This window comes from Anolis carolinensis, chromosome 4, assembly GCF_035594765.1.
Source record: "Anolis carolinensis isolate JA03-04 chromosome 4, rAnoCar3.1.pri, whole genome shotgun sequence".
Taxonomy (NCBI): Eukaryota; Metazoa; Chordata; class Lepidosauria; order Squamata; family Dactyloidae; genus Anolis; species Anolis carolinensis.
Genome location: NC_085844.1, coordinates 56,223,173 through 56,245,475, shown reverse-complemented (window position 1 = coordinate 56,245,475; position 22,303 = coordinate 56,223,173). Strand labels below are relative to the sequence as shown.

The 22,303-nt window shown below is 39.8% G+C and overlaps 1 protein-coding gene across 4 annotated transcripts in view; it reads right to left on the bottom strand.

Moving 5' to 3' along the window:
- Nucleotides 1-22,303, bottom strand: part of osbpl1a (oxysterol binding protein like 1A) — a 107,124-nt gene that overhangs the window by 45,772 nt on the left and 39,049 nt on the right. For all 4 annotated transcript variants that reach the window (XM_016992888.2, XM_062980437.1, XM_062980438.1 and 1 more), the window contains exons 14-15: nucleotides 15,460-15,541; nucleotides 14,119-14,225 (exon numbers count right to left, since the gene is read on the bottom strand). In XM_016992888.2, coding sequence (XP_016848377.2) covers nucleotides 14,119-14,225; nucleotides 15,460-15,541 — 189 coding nt within the window. The remainder of the gene's footprint in view (nucleotides 1-14,118; nucleotides 14,226-15,459; nucleotides 15,542-22,303) is intronic.

Here is a 22,303-nt window from a genome sequence, read left to right as displayed (position 1 = left end):
ACACACCCCTTCCTTAAGGTGGACTGGAGCCACTGGTGGTACAATGGTTTAAACCCATTGCGCTTAAGCAGCTGAGGGGCAAAAGGAAAGTGCCTGAGGCTGTTAGGAATAGTGGGAGTTGAAGTCCAAAACACCCACAGGGCCCAAGTTTGCCCATGTCTGCATTTGAAGAAATTACTAGTTCAGCTCTTTCATATGATACCAGTTTATGAGCTGGCAAGGGTAGCTCAATGTTGAAGCTTGGCATCACAGCTTCAAATCCCCCCAGTTTTTGAACAAGTGACTAGTTTAGGACCCGGCAAGGGCAGCTCAGTATTGAAACCTACATCATAGTTTTACATTTCCCCCACTTTGCCTACCAATTGCTAGTTGAGGACCCGACATACCTGGCACCACAGCTTGACATTCCCGCAGTTTTTTGTGTTTTTTTGCACAAGTTACCAGTTTAGAAGCTAGCAAGGGCAACACAATGTTGAAACCCAGAATCAAAGCTTTATATTTCCCCCAGTATTTATGAGAGTTGCTAGTTTAGGATTTTGTTTATTGATTTACTGCACTTTTATATCGCTTTACTTGCCCTTGGGGGGGGAGGAGACTCAAAACAGTGCACATCAAGTAAATGGCAAAATTCAATGTCCCACATATAGGATCTGGCAAATGCAGCTGTTTTGAAACCTGGCATAGTTGTAATAGGCTTCTTCAGTTTTTGTGAATTTCCAGTTGAAGAGCTGTCAAGGGCAGCTCAATGTGGAAACCTGCCATCACAGCTTGATATTTCCCTCAGATTTTGCAGGGATTCTCAGTTTAGCAGCTAGCAAGGACAATGCAATATTAGAGCCTGGTATTATTGCTGAGAGCCCTTCGGGGCACAGCGGGTTAAACTGCTGAGCTGCTGAACTTGCTGACTGAAAGCTTGACGGTTTGAATCCGGGGAGCGGAGTGAGCTCCCGCTATTAGCCCCAGCTTCTGCCTACCTAGCAGTTCAAAAACATGCAAATGTGAAATCAATAGGTACCACTTCTGCAGTCATGCTGGCCACATGACCTTGGAGGTATTTACGGACAATGCCGGCTCTTTGGCTTAGAAATGGAGATGAGCACCAACCCCAAGAGTTGGACACGACTAGACTTAACTTCAGGGAAAAACCTTTGCTTTTACTATTTACTACCATCCTGTCTCCTGTGCCATCAGCTGGGGGCCCATCCCCCCATCACCAACTGATGCTCTGGGGCCAGAGCGAAGAGGGGAGCCAGGAAGACAGTTCCATCTTATCTCCTGTGCCATCAGCTTGGGGCCCCTGCCCCAGTAATATGCTATGCTAATAACATGAAAACATATATATATATATATATATATATATAGTATTTCTGCCAACCTAACAGTTCAAAAACATGCAAATGTGAGTAGATCAATAGGTACTGCTCCGGCGGGAAGGTAACTGTGTTCCATGAAGTCATGCTGGCCACATGACCTTGGAGGTGTCTACAGACAATGCTGGCTCTTCGGCTTAGAAATGGAGATGAAACCCCCAGAGTCGGATACGACTGAACTTAACGTCAGGGGAAACCTTTACCTTTACCTTATAGATGTAGTATACAATATAATATACAATAATATATAAAATATATTGTATATACATATAGTATTGATAACATTATAATGTATTGCAATATAATACTAATAGTAATATAATAAAGTAATATTAATTATATATTACATGTAATATTGCTAATAATAATACAGTATAGTAATATATAATGCTAATACTGTATTGTGCTAGGCTAATAATACCAAATATTGTATGTACATATAATTTGTAAGCCGCTCCGAGTCCCCTTCAGTGTGAGAAGGGCGGGATATAAATGTAGTGAATAAATAAATAAATATTATGGCTGAACATTTCCCCCTAGTTTTAGCAGGCGTTACTAGTCTAGGAGCTGGCAAGGGCAGCTCAGTCTTGAAACCTGCTGTGGGCAGCACAATGTTGAGACCTAGCATCATAGCTTTGCATCCCCCACCCCTAACCACCACAACTAGTTTTTGCAAGTTTAGGAGTCAATAATGAAGGCAGTTCAGTGTTGAAACCTGGCATCAGCGCCTGAATGCATCCTTTTAGTATCTGGCAAGGGCAACCCAACATTGAAGCCTGGAATCACAGCTATCTCCTTCCAATCCCCAAATCGTTTCCCTACAGCAACTTCCAAAGAGAGGCAACACACAAGCACTGCACATCGACAGAAACATACCTTGTGAAGGGTTTTCCCCACTCTAAAGTGACCAATGGGGGGGAAAGGAGGGCTGTTGGGTTCCTTGCCTCTCTGGAGTCCAGTCTCAGGGCATTGCTGAGCGCCCAAGTCACCTTCTTCTCCTTTCCCTCCTCGCCTCCAAATCTCCAATTCCGCCCCTCCTGCACCAGCAACACCTCCTCCTCCTCCTCCTCCTCTTCCTCTGCAAGGCTTATCGCGAGAGGCAGCCGCAGAGGCACAGATAAAAAGGACTTGGAAGGGGACACAACCGAAGCCAGGCGCTTGAGCCAAAAAGGGCGTCGGAATGGAGAGGTCGGGCGGCGCAGGAGGAGGAAAACTCAGCCAAAAAGGGCTCCCTCGGTGGGGCGCCCCCAGGCGGCAAAGGTCCGTCCTCTCCAAAGTGGGCTTTGCTTTCCTTCCCTGAGTGTCTTTTGGGAAGGAGCGTTTGCTCTCTCTCTCTCTCTCTCTCTCCGTCCAAGGGCGAGAGGCAGAAAAGAAATCGGATCCTGCCCTCCCTGCGCCCTTCGCTGAAACTCCCGCCCGGTTTAGCCTGGGAAGCGTTTTCCTGGGTCCTAAAGGGCCCTGGCTGCATCCACACTGTGGGATCAATACAGTTCTGACACCACTTTATGCATGGAGAGCGCTGCCAGATGTACAAGCTGGATTTAGAAAAGGCAGAGCAAGGAGAGACCAAATTGGCAATATCCGCTGGATAATGAAGGTGTGTGTTTTTCTGGGCAGTATGGCCATGTTCCAGAAGCATTCTCTCCTGACGTTCTCTCCGGAGGCTGTGAGGTATATGAGGATGCCTGCCATAGATGTAGGTGAAACGTCAGGAGAGAATGCTTCTAGAACATGTCCATACAACCCGGAAATCACACAACCACCCTGTGATTCTGGCCATGAAATCCAACAACACATTGAAAGTAGGGAGTTTCAGAAAACCATCTACAGTAGAATCTCGCTTAACAGGCCGGCAGAATGTTGGATAAGCAAATATGTTGGATAATAAGGAGAGATTAAGGAAAAGCCTATTAAACATCAAATTAGGTTATGATTTTACAAATTAAGCACCAAAACATGTTATACAACAAATTTGACAGAAAAAGTAGTTCAATACGCAGTAATGCTATGTAGTAATTACTGTATTTACGAATTTAGCACCAAAATATCATTATATATTGAAAACATCGACTACAAAAATGGCTTGGATAATCCAGAAGCTTGGATAAGCGAGGCTTGGATAAGTGAGACTCCACTGGATTGTTCTTCTGATTTTGCGTTGTAATGTATATTATCATTTATTGTATTGTTCAATGTATTATGATTTGTTGCTCTTTTTATATTCTGTCAAATTGTATTGTTCTGGGCATGGCCCCATGTAAGCCGCCCCGAGTCCCCATTGGGGAGATGGTGGCGGGGTATAAATAAAGTTTATTATTATTATTATTATATCCGCTGGATAATGAAGGTGTGTGTTTTTCTAGGCAGTATGGCCATGTTCCAGAAGCATTCTCTCCTGACGTTTATGGCAGGCATCCTCTGAGGTTGTGAGGTATATGAGGATGCCTGCCATAGATGTGGGTGAAATGTCAGGAGAGAATGCTTCTAGAACATAGCCATACAGCCCGGAATACACACAACCACCCTGTGATTCTGGCCATGAAATCCAACACATTGAAAGTCGGGAGTTTCAGAAAAACATTTACAGTAGAGTCTCGCTTATCCAACTTAAACGGGCCGCAGAACATTGGATAAGTAAATATGTTGGATAATAAGGAGAGATTAAGGAAAAGCCTATTAAACATCAAATTAGGTTATGATTTTACAAATTAAGCACCAAAACATGTTATACAAAAAATTTGACAGAAAAAGTAGTTCAATACGCAGTAATGCTATGTAGTAATTACTGTATTTACAAATTTAGCACCAAAATATCGTGATGTATTGAAAACATTGACTACAAAAATGCTTTGGATAATCCAGAATGTTGGATAAGCGAGTGTTGGATAAGTGAGACTCTACTGCAGTTCAATATGCAGTAATGCTACGTAGTAATTACTGTATTTATGAATTTAGCACCAAAATATCATGATATATTGAAAACATTGACTACAAAAATGCTTTGGATAATCCAGAATGTTGGATAAGCGAGTGTTGGATAAGTGAGACTCTACTGTATTTCTGTTTAATTGACTACTAGCTTGGGCACCTGGCAATGTCCGGGTTATTTTAAAAGGCCTTGTTTGTTTTTTGATGTAAGATAATAGTGTGGTCATATGATACGGTTTCTTAAAAAAAAAAAAACCTCAGTCTTTGCTTTTGTTTTGTATGAATGCTTCCATTAGAAAGTGCATAAGGATGTTGGTGAACTACAATTCCCAAAAATCTTGGGTCAACCCTCTCAAAACTCCCCCAGTATTCCCAGTTGGGTCTGCGTGCCAAGTTTGATCCAGATCCATCATCTGCTGGGCTCAGTGTTCTCTGAATACAGATGAACTATAACTCTCTGATGCCAAGGTCTATCACCCTAAAGTCCACCTGTATGCCATGTTGGCAGCATTGGGTCTGTGTGCCAAGTTTGGTGCAGATCCGTCATTGGTGGGGTTCAGAGGGCTCACGAAATACGGGTGAAATAAAGGTCAATCACCCCCAAGGTTCGCCAGTATTCCCATGTTGAATTTGTGTGCCAAGTTTGGTCCAGAGCTGTCATCAGATGGGTTCAGTGTGCTCTGAATATGGGCTAACTATAATGCCTGTGTTATCACCCCCAAACCCCACCAGTATGCAAAGTTGGCCATGTTGGATCTATGTGCCAAGTTAGTTCCAGGTCCATCATTGGTGGGGTTTAGACTGCTCTTAGACTGCAGGGGAACTATACATCCCAGTCCCTAGAACGCCTATAAATCATGGTGAGTTCTCCCCAAACCTCTCTCTCTAGTATGTTCAGTTGCTGATCAATTCCTCTGTTTGCAGTGTGCTGTAGGAAAGGGTTAAAGGAGAGGCAGTGGGTGGAGCCATGCAAATGGAGAGAAAAAGGAACACTGGGATGTGCTCGCTGTAATCTGCAATGTCCTGGGAGGGAGTGACTTGGTGGCTCCTCAGTACTGGGAACTATAGCCTGTTTGTGGAGGTCAGAGGCTGTCTGTGTCAATGGACACCCATGCCATGTACACACATACAGATATTCACTTTTATTATGTGTATAGATAGATTCTAAAGCCTTTGACTGTGTGGATCATAATAAATTGTGGCAAGGAGACACCTTGTCTGTCTCCTGAGGAATCTGTATAACGGCCAAGTAGCAACAATAAGAAGAGACCATGGAACAACAGACTGGTTCAAGATTGGGAAAGGATTACGGCAGGGCTGTTTACTCTCTCCCTACCTATTCAACTTGTATGCAGAACACATTGTGCGACGTGTGGGCCTTGATGAATCCAAGCTGGAGTTAAAATTAAAAAAGAAACATTAACAACCTCAGATATGCAGATGATACCACTTTGATGGCTGAAAGTGAGGAGGAGCTGAGGAGCCTTATCACCAAGAAAGTGTAAAAGCTGAGTTGCAGTTAAACATCAAGAAAATCAAGATTATGGCAACCAGACTGATTTTTTTTTCTGTGTCAGGAGTGACTTGAGAAACTGCAAGTCGCTTCTGGAGTGAGAGAATTGGCCGTCTGCAAGGACATTGCCCAGGGGACGCCCGGATGTTTTGATGTTTTTTACCATCCTTGTGGGAGGCTTCTCTCATGTATCCGCATTGAGCTGGATCTGATAGAGGGAGCTCATCCACGCTCTCCCCAGGTGGGATTCGAACCTGGCAGCTTGCAGATCAGCAACCCAACCTTCAAGTCACAAGGCTTTAGCCCACTACTCCATCGGGAGCTCCGATTGATAACTGGCAAATAGGAGGGAGAAAACGTGGAGGCAGTGACGGACTTTGTATTTCTAGGCACAAAGATTACTTCAGATGCAGACTGCAGCCAGGAAATACGAAGGCTGGATGAGAAAAGAGTTCTTTCTGCCACCCTGGACTAGGATCCCCCGATGGTGCAATGGGTTAAACCTTTGCGCCGGCAGGACTGATGACTTGAAGTTTGGGTTGCTGACTTGGAAGGTTGCCGGTTTGAATCCAACCTGGGGAGAGCGTGGATGAGTTCCCTCTATCAGCTCCAGCTCCATGCGAGAACATGAGAGACACCTCCCACATGGATAGTAAAAACATCAAAACATCTGGACGACCCTTGGGAAACATCCTTACAGACGGCCAAGTTTCTCACACCAGAAGCAACTTACAGTTTCTCAAGTTGCTCCACACACACACACACACACACACACACAAATCCTGGACTTTCCACAGATAAAAAAACCCAACTTGCCTAGTTTTCAATAAACCTCACAACCTCTGAGGATGTCTGCCATAGATGCAGGCAAAACAACGGGAGAGAATGCTTCTGGAACATGGCCATACAGACCAGAAAACACACAGCAACCCAGTGATTCCGGCCATGAAAGCCTTCAACAACATTTTGTGTCTTATCTTGTAAAACCTTGTGAAAGTAGGGGTACATAAATTCACTGTGGGATGAATGCAGGTTAACCATGGCTCAATGCTATGGAATCTTCTGTGAAGTGTCATTTTGCAATAATCTTAGCCTTCTCTGCCAAACAGCGCTGGTGCATCACCAAACTACAAATCCCAGAATTCTATAGCACTGAGCCATGGCAATTAAAGTGGGGTCAAATTGCGTTAATTATACAGAGTAGATTCACTCCCTTGTTTTGAGAGGGAAAGAGCCAGCTCCCCCACCATGGAAAATTGGGGTCCTTGGTATCTCTCTGCTAGGGTTTGGTTCTAGAAATACCAAAATGGATGCTCTAGTCCCCTTTTTAAAAATGGCGTGGTAGAATGAAGTTATAAGTAAAGGTAAAGGTTTTCCCTTGACATCAAGTCCAGTCATGTCTGACTCTGGAGGTTGGTGCTCATCTCCATTTCTAAGCCAAAGAACCGGAGTTGTCAGTAAACACCTCCAAGGTCATGTGGCTGGCATGACTGCATGGAGCACTGTTACCTTCCCGTCTGAGCTGTACTTATTGATCTACTCACATCGGCATGTTTTCAAGCTGCTAGGTTAGCAGAAGCTGGGGCTAACAACGGGAGCTCACTCCACTCCCAGATTCGAACCTGCGACCTTTCGGTCTGCAAGTTCAGCAGCTCAGCACTTTAACACGCTGAAGACAAAATCAAAATATCTCTGGAGTTTTAAAAAAACAAGCTAGATGACCATATTTTTTATTCTCTTATAATAAACATTCTTCTTCTTTAAGGAAGAACTGCATTCCAACCACCACTAGCTGAAATAAAACATTCTTTTGCTATCTGTGTTTTATCTCAACACTGGATGGCCATCTGTTGGGAGGGCTTTGATTGGATGCTGCTACATGGTAAGATGGGGTTGGACTGGGTGGTCCTTGGGGTTTCTTCTACCTCTGATTCTCAGGTTTGCTTTTTGGAACTGAAAAAAATACATTTTCAGTGGATACACATGAAGCTGTACGTGGCAGCTTCACGAAAACAGCCCCAAATTGCAGAGGAGAATTGGAGCAGCTGGAAAATCTTCTCAAGAGATCAGGGGTGCATACACACTATAGAATGAATGCTGTTTAACACTACTTTAACTGCCATGGAATCATGGGAGTTGTAATTTTGTGATACACCAGCATTTTTTGGCAGTGAAGGTTAAGAACCTTGTTAAACTACATCTCCCATTAATCTACAGAATTGGGCCGTAGAAGTTAAAGTGGTGTCAAACTGAAGTGCACCTCTCTTGTGATGTAGCTTGGCAGTATCATGACAAAGAGATTTCCAAAAGATAGCATTTGGCATCCCTATGGCATCTTCAGACCAGGAAAAGCTGGAGCAGCTGCATGAAGTTCTTGTCAGGGTTGTTGTGTGTTTTCCAGGCTGTATGGCCATGTTCCAGACGTATTCTCTCCTGATGTTTCACCCACATCTATGGCAGGCATCCTCAGAGGTTGTGAGGTAAGTTCTTATCAGTTAACACAGCTGCTCCATCAGAAAAGAAGCTGGCAGTCTTACAGTCACTTATCTTTCTAAGTAAATAAAGCCTGGTTTGCAACTTCCAAACCCTCTCAGGCATCTTAACTATTGGTTGAAGTAATCCTGGGAACTGTAGCCTGAAAAAGTAACTTTCACAATCTCTGTAAACATAGGAGAATGTTCAAGTGAAGAGTTGCACTGTGAGGTTTTTGCACACCTAAGAAAAAACGTATGACTTGTGCCACACACTTGATCATGTCTGTAGTCAGTGTTGCATTTCAATGCACACAATTCTTAGAAACACAGTGTAAGAGGATAACTGTTTTCCAAGTGTCCTCTTGGTGACAGAAATGCTTAAAACACATTCCTGTACATAAGTGGTTGGGATTATGGATAGAGTCTAACAGTGTGAACTAGTTGATGATGGCAGGACCAAAACAAATGAAGAATACAATGTGCCCCAATCTGCAAAACAGAGGAGCATGCAAGTGAATGGCACTAGATGACAAGAGAATTGAGAAAAGCCACAGAGCACAAGAGTACAGTTACGTCACTTAACCCATGTACAAAACAAGGATAATATTTTTGCAGCTCTGGGATGTTAACAAACACAATGTGGGATTTTAAAACTAAGCATATGTGAAATATTTTCTCATGTTTGACAAAACGTGGTTTCACCATGGAATTAGATAGCAGATCTTACCAAACATTAACATATCTCCTACACACAAATCATAGCTTTGGCACATAATTTCTCACAAAACACCTACCTCCAATCCCTGCAATCTCCAGAAACTATTCCTCACCTTCATTGTCAAGAATACAATCTGTTTCCTTCTGCATAAGCTATTTATTTCTCAATTTACATTCATCCCCCTTTATATGCTATCACAAAGGAAACCTCATTTCTATTTAACTCAATTTTGGCTAATATGTGAACTTGTGATCTCACACCATTTTTAATACAAGGGCCATCTTGGCAGTATATACACAGCTCCCTTTCCTTCTGACAACTGATATCTATCACTTCTCCATATACTTAAAATGTCAGAAACAAGTTGCTTCTGAGAATGTTTTCATTAAACACCTTCGGCTGAGTCTGAGAAATAGAGACAAAACAAGCCGCAGTTACTTTCCCCTCTTTCCCATTCATTTTTTGTTCGTTATACTTTATAACTGAAGGGAGTGGGTAGCATGCTGAATAAAATGCCTTTCTGAGTCTCAGTGTGGGAGAGGTGTTTTAAAATAAATGAATGACCAACTTTTTAAAGTGTCGAAACTGAAGATTATCCAGCCGTAGCAAAGGCTATCCAAAAGAGATTGATACTTCTCTAGAGAACAGACAGAACAATTAATCTAAAATGGGCAATCCTTCCACAGCCAGAAGGCAAATGTGTGGTGTAGCTGACAGGAGGTTTCACACCACAGAATTATGGTGTGGTGGTTCCATTTTAGCTGCCAAGGAAGCATCCAATGCAATGTCGGATTTGCCACTTACAAAGAAGAATTCTTAGCCAAAAATGTTAGCTTGTCACCAATCACTTTGAGTCTCTATAGTGGAGAGAAAAGGTGGGGTATACATAAACATAATAACAATAAAATACAAATACAGTAAACTCCACAGATATATAAACCCCTCTTGCCTAGTTTTCAACAGACCTCACAACTTCTGAGGATGCCTGCCATAGATGCAGGTGAAACTTCAGGAGAGAATGCTCCTGGAACATAGCCAAACAGCCCAGAAAACTCACAGCAACCCAGTGATTTTAGACATTAAAGCCTTCGACAACAAACTAAACTACAAATCCTAGGACTTCACTGAATGCTGCCATGACAGATTAAGAAGAATATAGCACTGTAATTGTGCAAAATTCCACAGGGTTCAAATCGCCATTTGATCATGAAGTTCACTGCTGATCTGGGACAGGCATTATCCATTTAAACTACCACAATGGAGATGACCATGTTAAGCTGCTTAGAGGAAAGACAGCATTTAAATGTAACATTACATACATAAAATATTCTCTGTTGTGGCATTTTGGTTATGGAACCACATGAAGGACCAATTACTGCCAATTGCATATTGGCTTCATTCCAGTGCCAAGCTAAACTATTGTTCCTTGCCAAAGCTTTCAGTTTCCAAAGACTGCAAAATAATATGAAAAGGGACCCACATTAGTAGTCACACATCATATAATTAGTCTGGGACACAAGGGTTTTATAGGAGGCAAGATTTACTTTCTTTTTTAATGAAAGTTTAACTCTGTGTGTTGGTCTTGTATTGTAATATGAGCTTTATGTGTGTTGTTTCTAGATTGTTTTAACCATTGTTTTTACACTTTCCTCATTGTTCTAAACTGTCTAATGTGCATTATTGCGAATATCTTAGCTACCTTGAGAACTCTGGATATATAGCAGGATAGAAATATTTTAGTAAAATAAATAAATAAACTTTCACCACTGCTAGGCTTTGCCACTATTTTCTATACGAAGTACCTGAAGCACAGCGAGAGATAATGAAAATTTGCATAGGAACAATCTCTGCAAAGTGGAATCCTGGGGTGTGAAGGACTTTTTAAAAGTATGAAACAGCTCCTTGAATGAAGTCCAGAAATGTACTAAAAGTAGTTATCAAGGTAATTCAACTGTAATAGCCTGTATATGTACGCATCTCCCTCCATTAAGCATTAATGTTAATTGGCAATCTTCAAGTACAGGCACATAGCTTCCGCTGTTGTCAATGTTGATAACTGAAATGTGGTAACCCCCCCCCCCCCAAAGAAAGACTAAAGAAAGAAGAGATTGAGATAAAGAGGAGATACAAACTAAAAACCAGGGTAGAACGTAACATTTTCATGAAGAACTGTAAACAATATCTTCTGGCACCAGCTAAATCTGAACTTTACCGTTCACTTCTGTTTATCTACTAGTGCCTCACCAAACTATAGGCAGTGCCCAAGTTATGAGCAAGATAGGTTCTGTAGGTTTGCTCTTAAGTTAAATTTGTATGTACGTTGGAACAGGTACATATTACACACACACACAGTGTGTGTGTATGCGTGTATCAGCTTTGGATAGCACAGGGAAGGGTTAACACCCCTGTGGTGTTTGTTTTGTTGTCTGCGCCCCTCTTCAGAAGATTTCATCTCACTTTCTGTCCCTGTGATAATTGGATTTGGAAAGATTTGGCTTGGCTTGGCAAAAAAAGCTTCAGCTGAAACTCCTTTTCTCCATAACTTTTTCAGGAGTGATTTTACCTTCCAAGGGGTAGATTTCACTTCCTGTTGTCATATCCCCATTCTTAACTATTAGTCATTTGTAAATTGGATGTTTGTAACTCAGAGACTGCCTGTACAAATCCTAAGGTTTCACAGAATTCTGCCCTTGAACGTTACAGAGCGTTAGCTGGCGTTCCCAATGTTTCCCTGGGAAGATAGGTGGTAGATATGGGAGCGACAAAAAAGTGAATTGTAGTTTTGACATAATACCATCCCAATGACATGTGTGTGATTTTTTTCCTTAACATTACTACAAGATGGAATTAATAGTTTCAGGATGAGATTTCCTAGAAGACATGTTGATAGGTAACTGTGCCATTTGATTTAGGATTGTTAATAAAAACCAAACTTGTATTTTGGTACAAAAAGATTAACAATTAAAATCCAAACATGTACTTTGTTACCAAATGAATAACAAGACTATTTCTTCTGAAAGATGGAAATAAATTCGTAGTGTTTCCTTATCCATGCACAAAATTTAATGACATCATGTCACTTGCATCCATAGCAAGATTATACTTCTAACAATCTAGTAACTCTTGGACTACTGATAGTCCATGGCATGGTGAATCTCCTCTGAGTTTTAGTCCAAACTGTAAAGTGGCTAATGAAGCTTGTGATGCTGTTTTGAGAACAGAGTCCGACACAATGGAGAGCAATATGGAAGTTCAAAGTAAACTTGGAGGAGATTCACCATCACACTTATATGAAAGTAACAAATCTCCACAGCTCAAATTATACTACAAGAATTTAACACATAGCATTTAAAAAGAAAATAAATTTTGTCTCCTAGAAAATTCTTGTTCCCAGATTATTTTATAACATGTGATTAATAATTGGGTCCCTTTTCATATAACTTTGCAGTTATGAACTATTCACCGGACTTGCAGAGATTTGGTTCCAGGATCTGCTGTAGATACCAAAATCTGTGAATGCTTAATTCCCATTATATACAATAGCATAGGAAAATAGTTCCCCTCTCCCTCCCTCTCCCTCTCCCTCTCCCTCTCTCTCTCTCTCTCTATATATATATAATGGCGAAGTCAAGGTTTACTTCTTAGCATGTTTTAAAGTATGTGTGTGTGTGTATGTATGTGTGTGTGTGTGTGTGTTTATGTGTGTGTGTGTGTGTGTGTGTGTGTGTGTGTGTGTGTATATATATATATATATATATATATATTCTCAAGCCATGGATGATTAAATCCATGGACCCAGAGGACAAGCTGTGATCTATCTATATCTACATAAACTAAAGACAAAACAATAAAAAATACCTCAACTACAAATAACTAACACTACACACAGAGATCTAAACTATTCTACAAATCTCAACAAAAATACATAAAATTAACTTTTCCAGCACAGCAGGGGGTTGGACTAGATGGTCCATGTGGTCTCTTCCAACTCTATGATTCTATTATTCCTATCCTAAAACTCCGTGATCTAAATCTGTAAAATTGTTGAAACTTCTCTTTATACTACTTTTCTTCTGACTAAAATGAGAAATGTATCCATATATATCACTGTTCACATTCTTCAAATATCATTTGGCAAAGAGTATGATTTGGACTGCATACTTATCTAAAATGTTAAACAGCTGCAGATACATTTCCTAAGCCTTGTCGCTAAAATAGAGTCATATTCATCCCCTCCCCCTCATACATTAATGTAACAAGCTATGCTCACAAGACACAAACTCACATTTTCATTTGTTGTGACTAATTTTTCAGCGTGTACAATAGGTTTACTGTGTAGATTGTTCTGTCATGTAGCTAGTGTCGCGAGTCACAGCCAGCACTGTGCAAGTCAACACAGTCAGCAACTCTTTTTTTGCAAATTTCCTGATTCACAAATATGAGTTGCTGAAGGAAATCCTCCTGCCCCTCTAAAGCTGAACAAAAAGCCGAATAGAGCCTTACTACCAAAAGAATGGACAATTACTAATTTGCAACATAGTTATTTCCATTGCAATAACTTCTGAAGCCTTGGCAACATAGTTTGACATTCTATAATAATGCAGCTGTTTTGAGTAAAAAAGCGCCTTGAAAAATACTTCAAAATATTTTTGGGTTTTTTTTCCTAACTTTGCATCATACTCTATAAAAATCCTATTGTTAAAATTGAATCCCCATTGGTTCAAACATTTTGGATGATTTCCCAAGCTATATATTCACGCAAGATTAAATATACTATTTGAATTCTTATAATTATTAGTTATTCAAACCAGTAATGAATAACCACTACTCAACCATGAGCTATGGCTGGAATTGAAAGAAAGGAATTCGTCCTTTGGAATCATTCATTTTATATAGACAGAAAGACAAGCATACTACTCGTTTTGGGTTTGTTTGTTTTTTTTGCCTTTTCTCCAGGACTCAGGGTAGCTTATGAAGATTCAATCAGATGCAGCTTTAAAATAAATATAGAAATCTTAAAAATATAATTAAGCTAACCAAAGAATATGAATAAAACAGTGACAATTATGTTCACTGTTCTGACTGACAATAAATATGCCATGTAAGAATACCTACCCCTTCTTGTTTAGTGAAGAGTTTGAGGCAGTTACTAAGGGCTTCACAAGTTTCTCTTGATGTTTCAGATACTTCTTCAGCTTTCTTGAGAAATGATGCTGGCACTCCTTTAAAAAAATAAAAGGTACAAATGCTATTTGTTGCTATTTCCTCTCGACTTATTATTTGAAGTACAGAAGGCCTTCCCCTTGCCTGGTCGTTCGGCTCCAGTATGCTCCGTGGATGCCACAAAAAGTGGAAGGGTATTTAATTTTTTTTATTCATCTACAAATATTATGCAATCAAGGCAATAAAAGCTGGAATAGTATTTGAACATTATGGAACTATAGACAAGTTACAGCAGTTTGATTCTTATTATTTTTGTTAAGATGAAGTCCTACTCTAAAAACAGTGGAAGAAGTTTGGGGCCTTAATCCAGTTGTTATTTCTAATTAGAGTGAATCTACTGAATGAATGGAATTTATGTGACTGTTGGCTAACTGAGTTCCCAATGGGTCTGCTCTAGTTTGAAATAACAATTGGAGTTAGAACCAGATCCTTTGGCAAGTGGGCCCTTGATTGATAAGGTCAACAAGGCTTTCGCCATGTGCTTACTTCCTACAAAGAATTAGACCCAGTAATAACATTATGCAACACAATTTTTGTTCCTGGATTCTAAATGTCGTTTCCTAATTGGTTCTATCACAAAAACATGGAAAAGTTTATTAAACTGCAAAATATTGTTTTTGCAGGACATCGTACAGCATATTTTGCTATAGTTGTTCAATATCTTACAGAGTCTCAACCAATTCCACATAGTTTGTGGCCACCACAGAAAATAAGTTTCAGGAGTATAACATAACAACTACTTTCAAAGTAAGTACTGTACAATTAAACAGGAAATAACACTGTCAAACCAGGAACATATTTTTTCCGATTTTTTTTACATAGTATAATTAATAACATTTCACTGTTTATGAAATACTTGACAATTTTGCTTCCCTAAAAGAACCACTGCAATTACACAAAGCCAGAATGTTTACAAATTAATGTTAATGTTGTCAATGCTGCCCTTTCCCCATATTTGTCTCAAAATAGTGGCATTTACTTAGATTTCCCCGAAAGTTAAATTGCAATAAAATATATTGGTTATGCTATTTATATCAACTGAGATGCAGAGGACTGAAAGGTCCACTGAGAATGAGCTTGGCAAACTTAGAAAGCTGTACAGACAAATTTGGGCAAAACAGCAATCTATCTATATGTAGTGGAAAATTAGTGAAGAATAGACTATTAATTTAATCTACTGAAACACAAGTATTTCAAAGTGCTCATAGTTCCATGCTGATTTTAAGAAGTTACCTTCAGTTATGTCATGTGACTTAATCACGGACAGGAAACCAGAAATTTCTTTATCTAGCCTTTGTTGGCGTGATTGTGCAATCTGAAACAAAAGGTGTATTTTGTTATTTAAAAAATGAAATTAAAAAAGCTATTTAGTATACTGTGAAAAAAAGGTCACATTTTTATGATTCATTATTTACTGTGTAAGGTTTTCCAGTTGAAGCCAGATTCTTATTTAGGAAGACACGCATCATAATATACTTAGTGCCAAAAAAAGTAAGTCAACAGAAATATGTGATTACATTTTCTAGTTCTCTAGCACAGTAATATAGGAAGGCTTTTCAAATTTTCTGTGTAGCCCAAAAGCTGGCATACTATTTTGGATGTACTGTATTATAGGTTGACAGAAGAAAAATGCTATACCCTACATGTATCTTTCGAGACACATGTGCTTCACTTCTCAATGGATTCAATTCCTAATAGACATACTTATTAGAATTGTATTGTTATTAACGAATACATTAAACCTAATATCATGACAATGATCACTGATGATCTTTATTTTATTTCATAGAATCATAGAGAAGAGAACTCGTGAGCCATCCAGTCCAACCCTCTGCCAAGAAGCAGGAAATCACACTCAAAGCACCCCCAATAGATGCCATCCAGCCTCTCCTTAAAAGCCTCCAAAGAAGGAGCCTCCACCATACTTTGGGGCAGAGAGTTCCACTGATGAACAGCTCTCACAGTTAGGAAGTTCTTCCTAATGTTCAGATGGAATCTCCTTTCCTGTAGTTTAAAGCCATCGTTCCACATCCTAGTCTCTAGGGCAGCAGAAAACAAGCTTGCTCCCTCCTCCCTATGACTTCCCCTCACATATTTATACATGGCCATCATGTCTCCTCTCAACCTTCTCTTCTGCAGACTAAGCATGCCCAGCTCTTTAAGCTGCTCCTCATAGGGCTTGTTCTCCAGACCCTTGATCATTTTAGTCACCCTCCTCTGGACACTTTCCAGCTTGCCAATATCTCCCTTAAATTGCGGTGCCCAGAATTGGGCATTTCAGGTGTAGTCTGACCAAGGCAGAATAGAGTAGCATGACTTCCCTGGATCTAGACAGTAGACTCCTATTTATGAAGGCCAAAATCCCATTGGCTTTTTTTATAGCTGCCGCATGACATTGTTGGCTCATGTTTAACTTGTTGTCCACAAGGACTCTAAGATCTTTTTCACACATACTGCTGTCGAGCCAGGCGTCCCCCATTCTGTATCTTTGCATTTCATTTTTTTCATAGATTTCTACTGCAGAAAGTGTCTTCTAGTGTTGTTGTTGTTAATTATTATTACTATTATTTATATTTATATCCCACTTCTTCTCTCCCAAAGGAGACTCAAAGCGGCTAGTTTTGACAAGTACTGTACAATACTTCTGTGGTGACCCAGCCAACACTCCAATTTCAAAGGATGAATTTTTTAGGAACGAGTGAAGCAAGATATAGTCAGCAGTGTTACACACAGGTTGCAATGAAATAAACAACATGCTGGAAGGTTTCACAAGGAACTAGCTACAATAATACAATAGGGCATAGAAACTGGGCCATGCTTAGACATATACACATTCCATAGCTGTGTTTCTGAAAAGATCAATGTGATATCAAGAAAGGAAAGGGGAGTAGAAGAGAGAAGATTACAACAAGAAACAAAGTGGTTTAAATCTTACAGAAGGAACGAATACTGCAGAGAGATAGGGGAAGAACATTCAAAGACGGATGCAAATGGGACAGTCAGGTGTAAATAGACATTATGTTCAAGAAGCCATCAATACACACACACACAAGTGTCCAGGAGACAAGTCAACTATGATGAAATAACGTATATAAAAATATCATAATATATGTATTTCATTTGGTGTACCCTTCTCTTCTCCTGCCAACCTAGCAGTTCGAAAACATGCCAATGTGAGTAGATCAATAGGTACTGCTCCGGCGGGAAGGTAACGGCGCTCCGTGCAGTCATGCTGGCCACATGATCTTGGAGGTGTCTACGGCCAACGCCGGCTCTTCGGCTTAGAAATGGAGATGAGCACTAACCCCCAGAGTCAGACATGACTGGACTTAACGTCAGATGAAAACCTTTACCTTACCTACCCTTCTCTTAGTTACTTGAACTTTGCTATGTATTCATTGCCTCTTCGTGCATGTTTGATCTTGTGGGTAATCCAGACCTGATGGAATAGTAAAACCATTACCCAAGAACTATTTTACAGTACCAATTTAATCACTGCAACACCAGCCCACCACTATGGTCCTCATTCAGCTCTGCTTCTAGTCTAATAATATTTGGAAAGCCGTGGTTTTGGAAAATGGCACTCAGAACCTTTTGGAAAATGCCATTTGGAGATCATACCTTTTAAAAAAAAAAAAAAAAGCATGACCTTTCAGAGAAGAGCCAAAACCCCTTTAAAATAGAATCTTCTTTTGTGGTATACAACCAGGCATAATTATGCAAGGAAATAGTTTCAGTTGTTAAACTGAATAACCTGTTATCTCTGATCTGTTAGGAAAAACAGAGATTTGCCAGTGCATAAAAACAGCAGTGCTTCAGAAGTGTTTTTCAGTGCCTATATATATAGATAGATAGATAAAAGGTATTCCCTGACATTAAGTCTAGTCCTGTTCAACTCTGGGGGTTGGTGCTCATCTCCATCTCTAAGCTGAAGAGCTGGCATTGTCCTTAGACACCTCCAAGGTCATGTGGCCAGCGTGACTGCAGAAGTGGTACCTATTGATCTCATATTTGCATGTTTTTGAACTGCTAGGTTGGCAGAAATTGGAGCTAATAGCAGAAATTCCCTGGATTCACACTGCCAACCTTTATGTCAGCAAGTTCAGCAGCTCAGCGGTTTAACCCACTGTGCCACCGGGGCTCCATAATATACCACTCTCATAAAACAACTTGTTTTATATCATGCACTCAAGAGACAAAAATGAAGTAGATTTGGATAAAAATAACATATTTGGTTTACTCACAACCTTCATGTGTTCAGCATACACAGGTACAAAACATTTTTCTTATAACAAAATAGGTCACATAGTCAAAAGGAGAAAGAGGAAGAGAGCATGTGGTCTGCAGCTTCTTTTATAACTTCTCAGGAACCATAGAGTAAAGGATGCTGCATATCAGAACATACGTACAAACAGTAAGCAACAGGCTCATAAATAAACATTACTAGAGAAAGCTTAAAGAAGGTTGTCATTTCCAACATACCACGTAGGATAAATTAATGGCCCTCCAAATGTTATTAGACTAGAGTTCCCAGAATTCCTTACCATCAGCTTATTAAGCAAAGCTGCTGGGCCTTGCAGTATAAGAACAACTGGAAGTATGTCCAACTCCTGCCCACATTTTAGCAACCATACCGTGTTTCCCCGAAAATAAGACAGTGTCTTATATTAATTTTGGCTCCAAAAGATGCTCTAGGTCTTATTTTCAGGGGGTGTCTTATTTTTCCATGAAGAAGAATTCACATTTATTGTTGAACAAAAAAATGAACATTTATTATATACTGTACAGTAGTTGTCATCATAAACCAGCATAACCAGACAAACTGTGAATCCTAACAAGAATTTCTTGTTACTACCATTATTTCCATATACAACACTCTATGGTACGTACATTTACCAATCCTGCATGCTCTGGTGTTCTGTTTGGCGAGCATGCTTCCAAACAAAAACTTTGCTAGGTCTTACTTTCGGGGGAGGCCTTATATTTAGCAATTCAGCAAAACCTCTACTAGGTCTTATTTTTTGGGGATGTCTTATTTTAGGGGAAACAGGGTAGTATTCACAACAATCCATTGCTGACTGGTATCCTGGTTCTACTCAATCAAGAACAAAAACCTGCGTGACTTGACAGGAAGGAGAAAACTAGGTGTCAAATGGGCTAATTTTCTCCATCCTGTCAAGTCACACAGGTTTTTGTTTTGTTTTGACCTCAGAAGCCTTGCCCTGGGCTCAATGCAACTTGCCCTCACTGTAACCCCTGAATGAGAACTGTGGCCAACTCACTTGTCTGTTTGATTCTCGCCCTTCTGAGAGCTGTTTTTGCTCTTACTAGTGAAAAAAAAATCCAACAGACAATTGATGTAAGAAGACAAAGTACTCCCGGTTTCAAGTAAAAACATATGGTAACCTTTGTTAGTATATTGAATTTGGCTGAGCTCATAGGAAAAAAAAACTGGCATTAAGGAATTGGGAAAAAGAAAGATGGATGAACTTTTTTCCATGTTTTAAAATCCTCATTTTCTTCTTGCTGTATCTGATCCATTCTACAGGTCCCCTCCCAGATTTTCCATCTGATTTCACAAAGCAATATACATCATTATAAAACAATTCTTAGAATCTATTTTTTAGAATTGATTTATTTATTCCTAGATTTAAAGTAACAAGGGGTGTTTTTAGGGCCCCTGTTTTAAACCAGGGAATCATGCAGCCTTCTAGGTGTTATTGAACATCAATTCCCATTAGCCCTATCTAATACAGACACTGATGGAACATGCTGGGAATTGCAACCCAGAAGTTTCCATAGTCTTACTATGGGCCACATGGAAGGGCATTTTGCCCTTGAATTACAACTTCCTTTGCTTTTGGGATGCTTCTTCTACTATTATTTTGAAGTTATGGTGTTTATGTTGGCTGCTTATTGTTTTACGTTATTGTTTCTGCATTTTTTGTATTTTGCATATTGCACCTTGAGTGCTTTGTGAACCGCCCCGAGTCCCCCTGGGAAATGGTGGTGGGGTATTAAAGTTTATTATTGTTGTTGTTATAACAAAGCATTTGTTCACACTTCCTTATTTATCTTAAAGTCCACTCTTTGTGTGTCCTTCCTTGTTATGCTATATTACTGCCTACAGTCAGTTTTCATTAAGCTACTGTTTTACTGCCCTAAAGTTAACTTTGAATTATCCCCAGCTTATTTTACGGTTTTCTTGGAAGGGTTTATTCAGAGGCAGTTTGACACTATTGCCTGTCACTCTTAAGCCGAGAGAGTGTGACATGCCAAAAGGACGCTTCCCTACTGAGAATTTGAACTCTGATCTTTCGGAATCCCTAGTCCTGCACTCTGATATAGCTTTTTAAAAAAGTTTACATTACAGTGGCTATATTTATTTATATGCCGTAAAAAGAAATAAAGAACTGTGCCATCTTTAAAAGGAAAGAAATAATTATGGCATAAACTGTCAATGTACAACAATGTATGTGCGTATACACTCTTATATTACTTGCAAGAAATTTAGCAAGGATATACTTTCTACAACTCTGCCTGAGAGTTAAGTTACTTCAAACTGTATTATTTATAATGAAATTACTTCCAAAGTATCAAAAGTAAAGGTACAAATCTCAAGACTTTACGCAGCTCTAGGACTAATATGGGCTTGGTTGTATCCACATGCTTAGCTTTATGTCTGTTACTTACTCCTTAAATATTATACCCTTTGTTGGATTATGATATGAGATTTGTACCTTTACTTTTGATACTTTGGAAGGAATTTCATTATATTGTGTTGTCGAAGGCTTTCATGGCCGGGATCACAGGGTTGTTGTATGTTTTCCCGAGCTGTATGGCCATGTTCCAGAAGTATTCTCTCCTGACGTTTCGCCCACGTCTATAGCAGGCATCCTCAGAGGATGCCTGCCATAGACGTGGGCAGAACGTCAGGAGAGAATACTTCTGGAACATGCCATACAGCTCGGAAAACATACAACAACCCAATTTCATTATAAATAATAAAGTTTGAAGTAACTTACTCTCAGGCAGAGTTGTAGAAAGTATATCCTTGTTATATTTTTTGCAAGTAATATAAGAGTTTATATGCGCATACATTGTTGTTCTATGTTGTTATAGATATCTGTGTATTACCCACATAAACTTTCATGGATCACAGCCCCACAACTGTGGAATGACCTGCTGAAAGAAACCCAATAGCGAAATGAGCAATCAGAATTAAAAACAGAATTAAAGACCTATTAGGCCAACCCAGTCAACTCTGAATCACGAGTTTTGAATTTACATGCCATTACCGCTATATGTTGATTTTGTATCCTGTGATTGGTGTATGTTTTTATAATGATATGTTTTTATTTATGTATTTTATTGTATGCACTGGAGCCCCCAGTGGCACAATGGGTTAAACCCTTGTGCCAGCAGGACTGCTGATAGACAGGTTGGCGCTTCAAATCCGGGAAGAGCTGGGTGAGCTCCCTCTGTCAGCTCCAGCTCCCCATGAGGGGACATGAGAGAAGCCTCCCACAAGGATGTTAAACATCTGGGCATCCCCTGGGCAACGTCCTTGGAGACTGGCCAATTCTCTCACACCAGAAGTGACTTGCATTTTCTCAAGTCGCTCCTGACATGAAAAAAAATTGTATGCCTTTTATATTCATATGCTTTGACTCTGTTATACACTGCATGGAGCTGTTAAGAGAAGCAGGTAACAAATAAAGTTAATAACAATAACAACTTTGAATGTGTGAACTGCCATCTCAAACTGCAGAAATATATTTGGGGGTGGGAATGAAATGTACAAAGAACAGACAGTGGCAATCACATTACTTGTCACAGACCATTCAGGATACAACAGGTGTTGATAGGAAATCTTCTAACATCATAATGTTAATATATGTAGGGGTTTTTTTGAAGTCTTTAACTTGGCTCAAGATAAAAGGCATTCTAATGAAACAAATGAGCTCCCTCTCCTGGTCAGAAGCAGTAAAACACTGAAGTATAATTCCCATCTTTCTTTTCTACTAAATGTAAAAAGTAACTGTCTAAATGTTTTTTAAAAAGAGACAAAAAGTTA